At 45.2% G+C, this 6,424-nt stretch overlaps 1 protein-coding gene across 1 annotated transcript in view; it reads right to left on the bottom strand.

Moving 5' to 3' along the window:
* Positions 1–204: 204 nt before the first annotated feature.
* DLEC1 (deleted in lung and esophageal cancer 1) overlaps positions 205–6,424 on the bottom strand; it is a gene marked incomplete at its 5' end in the record, with an annotated part of 40,752 nt that continues 34,532 nt past the window's right edge. The window contains 4 exons of the mRNA XM_010006004.1: positions 205–328; positions 3,655–3,775; positions 4,351–4,504; positions 5,392–5,553. Coding sequence (XP_010004306.1) covers positions 205–328; positions 3,655–3,775; positions 4,351–4,504; positions 5,392–5,553 — 561 coding nt within the window. The remainder of the gene's footprint in view (positions 329–3,654; positions 3,776–4,350; positions 4,505–5,391; positions 5,554–6,424) is intronic.

The raw sequence follows: 6,424 nt of genomic DNA, 5'->3' as shown, positions 1-6,424 counted from the left end.
ACAGCAAAAGCAAAAGCACAGGATGAGATTGTGACTGTATTATTTAAAGTACCTTGAGCTTTTTTGTCCTCATAACTTAAAATTTCATTTCACTAAGATCCCAGTCCGTATGAAAACAATTGAAGTAAAAGGAAATAACAGGCTCAAATGACAGTACATCTGCATCCAAGCCATTACTTTGACATTTGTCCCACATTGTCCTGCTTATATGAAATACAGGTCTTCATTCTTGGCATCATATGTTCCTCCACCCCTGATGTGTAACTTGCAAGGCTTCTCTCCCAGCTTTCCTGTAATGGTCACAGTAGTTTCATATTCTATGTCACTCCTACAATGCAGAGCAAAAAGACTTTAAGGATGAGATTAGTTACTCTGTGGAGGAAGAAAGGGACAGAAACTGCTCCTAATCACAAGCACTGGTCTCTAATGTTGGGGCCAAGTCTGCAGGTGGCCATCTCATTTCAGTGTCACATCCCACAGCTTACAGAGGGTGTTTGAAAAAAAATGCTCCAGACTGGGCCTGAAGCAAAGACAGTGGACTATAAACTTCAAGTCTGAAAGAACAACGTGGGTATCTTCCTACCTGTGCAATTCTGTTTTAGTTAAATAGAGCAAATGAAGCTCTGCTGGGGAGAGGTGTTGGGCAACAAAATGCCTGCACTGCCTTCAGGTGAGAACTCATCCCTGTGACAGGTGAGGTGTGAAAAGAAGTTTGTGCTAACTCCCCTAAGACAAGGGGCAGCCAGTGGAGTCCAGGCTGTCATGAACACCAGGCAGCTCACAGCAAGTCTCATTCTCCCTTTTGCCACCTTGCAGCACCACTTCCCTAAGGCCAGTGCTGCCCAGTGCTCCTGTCACTGCTCATCTGAAGGACTTCACAGCAGCTCAGGGGCAGGTGTTCTTAAGGCCTGAGGCAACAACCTGTTCTGCCAGACAACTTCTATTTTCCCTTCTCATACTGAAGTCCCCTGCAGGAAGACCCCTGATGTAGGGAGGTGAATTATTAAGTCACCTCATACCTTGGCATATCACTATTTACTGATGCCATGCTGGTTGTGAGCTCTGCTGTGCTCATCTTTGGAGCTGAACAGACAAGCTGGCTGCTACACAGCAACATCCTTCCCTCGTGGAGCTTCCAGGCACAGTGATGAGTGTGGCTGCTGTCAGACAATGCCCTTCAGGCATGTTTACAAGCACTCCAGAAAAAATTAGGAAGACAGGAGCCTGGGAGGTCTCTGGTCCACCATGGAGCAGCTGCTCAAGGCCTTGAGAGGTCAGTGGCTCCAGCAATGGAGTCACAGCCTGTGCCAGGGAGCCCAGAGTTAGGAGAGTAACGTGTCACCTGCAGTTTGCTTCCTGAAACTTCATTGTCAGCAGTGTTCAGAGGTCATGCAATTGCTGGGTTGGACTTGTCTTAAACTCTCTGCCAACATGTAACTTCAATAAAGTGATTCTGTAAGAAAATTCAGCTTCCATTACAGAATCACAGACTTACTTAGGCTGGAGAAGACCTTCTATCCCTCTAATTAGACCAAAGAAACTAAAGGCTTTTGGTCACCACTTCTGCCAAATAATCTCCAGCCTCAACAAAAGATTATGATAAGCTCTCCATAAACAGTTAGAACAATATTAGATGTTTATAGGACAAATGAATTTTCATCTGCTCTGCTCTTTGCTATCATTTTTCTGCAGCTCCCATTATCTTGGTTGTGCAGAAAACATTTGGGCTAGAGAGCAAAAATACACTGATTTTTTTTTTCCTCTCATCAAACATCAACATGACTAACACCAAATAATTGTACCAGCCCAAGCAAGGGTAAAACAAATCCCATCACTGCATTAGAACAACATTTTGCTTCATCAGGAGGAACTTTGAAAGTTTCTGAGGAAGTAAAGGACTTTAAAACATTTTAGAGAGAAGCCACATCAACTATAATGAAGGATCCCTGATTACTGCAAAAGATATTGCACTTCCCTACATGACAAACAGATGCTTTACTGGGATTCTGAACTCCAGACACATTTCTCCCTCTCCTAAGAAAGTGCTGGATGCATAAAGGACTCAACTGTTGTATCAGCCTCTGCACTGAATTACAGCCTGAGCTTCACCCTTGGGAAAGGGGTTCCCCTTTTTTTCCAGTGGTACCTAGTCAGTGTGTCTTGCCAACCATCAGAGCAGCATGGCTTGAGTGGGTGAATCTAAAGTCTGAACTTGTGGGTGCCAATCCAAAAGAAATCCCATATATGGGGGCAGTGGTTTTATTTATTTATTTTGTATGTACAGGGAACGTGATTCTGTGGCAACATCCTTCCCTCGTGGAGCTTCCAGGCACAGTGATGAGTGTGGCTGCTGTCAGACAATGCCCTTCAGGCATGTTTACAAGCACTCCAGAAAAAATTAGGAAGACAGGAGCCTGGGAGGTCTCTGGTCCACCATGGAGCAGCTGCTCAAGGCCTTGAGAGGTCAGTGGCTCCAGCAATGGAGTCACAGCCTGTGCCAGGGAGCCCAGAGTTAGGAGAGTAACGTGTCACCTGCAGTTTGCTTCCTGAAACTTCATTGTCAGCAGTGTTCAGAGGTCATGCAATTGCTGGGTTGGACTTGTCTTAAACTCTCTGCCAACATGTAACTTCAATAAAGTGATTCTGTAAGAAAATTCAGCTTCCATTACAGAATCACAGACTTACTTAGGCTGGAGAAGACCTTCTATCCCTCTAATTAGACCAAAGAAACTAAAGCCTTTGGGTCACCACTTCTGCCAAATAATCTCCAGCCTCAACAAAAGATTATGATAAGCTCTCCATAAACAGTTAGAACAATATTAGATGTTTATAGGACAAATGAATTTTCATCTGCTCTGCTCTGTTCTTTGCTATCATTTTTCTGCAGCTCCCATTATCTTGGTTGTGCAGAAAACATTTGGGCTAGAGAGCAAAAATACACTGATTTTTTTTTTCCTCTCATCAAACATCAACATGACTAACACCAAATAATTGTACCAGCCCAAGCAAGGGTAAAACAAATCCCATCACTGCATTAGAACAACATTTTGCTTCATCAGGAGGAACTTTGAAAGTTTCTGAGGAAGTAAAGGACTTTAAAACATTTTAGAGAGAAGCCACATCAACTATAATGAAGGATCCCTGATTACTGCAAAAGATATTGCACTTCCCTACATGACAAACAGATGCTTTACTGGGATTCTGAACTCCAGACACATTTCTCCCTCTCCTAAGAAAGTGCTGGATGCATAAAGGACTCAACTGTTGTATCAGCCTCTGCACTGAATTACAGCCTGAGCTTCACCCTTGGGAAAGGGGTTCCCCTTTTTTTCCAGTGGTACCTAGTCAGTGTGTCTTGCCAACCATCAGAGCAGCATGGCTTGAGTGGGTGAATCTAAAGTCTGAACTTGTGGGTGCCAATCCAAAAGAAATCCCATATATGGGGGCAGTGGTTTTATTTATTTATTTTGTATGTATAGGGAACGTGATTCTGTGGAAAAAGGACCAGCTGAAAGCCCAGGATTGGCAAGTGTTAGAGGCAAAATGAGCAGCCTGAGGACATGAGGAGCAGCAGAACTGCTCTTTGCTTTCCACTCACACCATCAGTCTGGGTTGACAGGGAGTAACAACAAGATTCCAGTCAGTTCACTGTACCTTGCAGTGAAGCTGATCTGCAATATCTCTCTGGGAGGTGAGACCCCTTCACGTGCCTTCAAAATGCCACTGATAGGGGAGACAGAAAATACTTCCAGGTCCTTATGCCTTTCCTGTTCATCTGCAGAGAAAGGGACAAACAGCATACAAAGAGATGGTGTAAGTTTGTAGAGCATCTGGCACTCAAACCAATGCACATCCTTGCCAGTCAAATAATAAATCATGTCTTGCCCTGTCAGGGGCTCTGTGTGTGTGTGTGGCCAGTTTCTGCTTTCATCTTCTAATCAAGCAGAGTGATCAATGGCCTCCATCTCAAAATAACAAGCCCCTGATCTTCCTTCCCTCAAAGCCCATCTGTTGTTAACATCATTAGGCACAAGCTCAAAGACAGGAGCTGCTGCTCTTTGTTGCCTTTCAGGATTGTATTAGAAATGAGCAAAGTGTGTCCACTACCTGTGAGGGCTGGGATGCAACCTTCTGGTAAATCTGGAGTAACTGCTGAAATCAGCAGAGACACAGTGAGGGAAGGGAGAAAGGAAGGGAAAGCTCACATAAGTGAGAACAGAAGCAGACCTGATACTTCTGCAGCCAACATGATCCTATATTGGATATATTGAGTGCATGCAGTCTTGCTGAATAAAAACCCTGAACAGTGAAGCTACCTAAAAAGAAAATTGAAATACAAACCCAGAATACCCAGAAAAGCAGTCCAGTAGCTTCTACAGCCACTCCTGTTCCACAGGAAGACATGTTCAGTCTGGGTCTGTCCAACAAAGCAGGTCTTGAAATCAACTGTGTCGCAAGAGAGCTCCAGCACTGGAACAGTGAGGTAGGCAGTCACTGGGACCAGCTGCAAAACAGAGAGGAGGGACAGGAGACCACCCACCTTATTTTCCAGAGCTTTAATAATATCTGTTACAGCTGGATCATTCTTAACTCAAGCACAGAATCAAGAGTTGTCCTGTGTTCTTCTGTAAAGAGTCAATTCCCCATCCTACAGCTGTGACTGAATTAAGTTGTTGCTGGTTTTATGTTTTGGGATAGGTTTTCAACCCAGGTGCTGTGGTCTTAATGAAGGAACAGGTTTTCTGAGGAGATGCAGACATGGCAGCATCTCCTCACCCCTTAGGACTGTATATGGCCCAGTGTGAGTCATTCCATTTGTGCAGACTGCCCAGGATTATGATGAAAGTGACTGATAGATACAGTGCTTGGGTCTTACACAAATGGGTCCTCAGAAATACCTGGCATGAAAAAACCCCCATGTCTGCAGTGCTCTGGAACTGCTGAGGACTTGGGTGGGCCACAGCTTCACAGCTGGAAGAGATTGGTGTGGAAATGTGTGTGGGCTGTGACCGCCCCACACGAGCTGGACTGGGGAGGCTTTCAAGAAGCTCTTGGGTGCTGCAGGAGGCAAGGCTGGGTGACTCAGCTGCTGGCATGTTGGGTGGGACAGGCCTGACCTCGTGTCTCTGAAGGCTTTTGGGGGTCACAGGGTGCTCTGGGGTGCTGCCCTGTGCAAAGGGCTGGGGCTGCTCTGTACCCCCAGAGCCACCTGCAGGCTCCACTGGGAGCTTCTGCCTTCTGCAGATCCCTGGCCTTTCACCTGAACTGGATGACACAACTTACTCCAGAGCTGGCTGTGTTCCAAAGCCAAGTAAATCCTAAGGCACATTCCCTCTGAGTCAGAGAGAAAACTCAGCCCTTCCTCAGGGCCCAGAGATCTCCTGCTCCTACCTGGGTAGTGCAGTTACTGTGTTCAATGACCAGATTTTGATGAAACTTCAGCTTTCTCTCCCCGTTCTCAAACTGGAGCAGCTGGAATCCAGGAAGCAGCTGGGCATCTGGCAAATGTTGAGAGGTAAGCAACTCCAGAGTGGTGTGGAATGACACTTTCACCTGTGGGAAGAGGAATTCAGATGACCATTGCATAAGAAGACACTGTGAGCAGGAAATCCAAAGTCAACAGTGCTCAAAGGCCCAGGCACACATTTTCCCACTGGAACCCACAGGTGTCATGCCAACAACCAAATTCCCACTGGAACAAAGTATTATAATTGAAGAAAAAACACAGCTATTTCCTATAAACCCAGGACACAAAGATGGAGTGCAAAGGTGAAGAGCTCGCTCTGAACCACAGGGCAGAGACAGTCTCCAGCAAGACAAAGGTTCTCAATTCCCAGGGTTACAAAGACCATATTCCCAAAACTATCTTCAACATACAGATCTCCCCTCTTCCCACACACACAGAATTAAGACATGTGTGTCTTCTCATCAGAATGAACACTGGGAAATGAGAAGCACACTTTGAAAATGCAGTTGTTGCTCATTCTTTGCACCTTAGCAAACTCTTCACTCCAGGACTTTGTTTCCTTTTAGTGTCATTGTGTACACCCAAAATGAACCATAGTTTTCTGTGTTTGCACTGCCTGCATCTAATTTAAGGAAAAGAGGGACTGCAGTCTTTGGAAACCTATTCATATGTCCAGCATATATATATGGCTGTGATTTAGGTGAGCACCAAAACCCACAAGATTTTCTGCAGGACTTTGCAACAGGTCAGAGTTGATGAGAAGAGTATGTCGGGGCCACTGCAGAAAAATATTTGGGACCCACAATATAGCAGGCAAAGTTGCAGTAATTAGCATTTGCTAATATACCTCCGTTTACCCTGAAATGGGGGTATTTCTGTACTGGTTGTGTTTTTCTTGTGGTTCATCTGGGTCACACTAACACACCAACTCCTAAAGTATCTGTTCTGGCCCAGGAT

This window comes from Chaetura pelagica, unplaced genomic scaffold (genome assembly GCF_000747805.2).
Source record: "Chaetura pelagica isolate M959 unplaced genomic scaffold, ChaPel_1.0 scaffold199, whole genome shotgun sequence".
Taxonomy (NCBI): domain Eukaryota; kingdom Metazoa; phylum Chordata; class Aves; order Apodiformes; family Apodidae; genus Chaetura; species Chaetura pelagica.
Note: the sequence above shows the minus strand (reverse complement) of the source record. Positions and strands in the feature narration are given on the sequence as shown.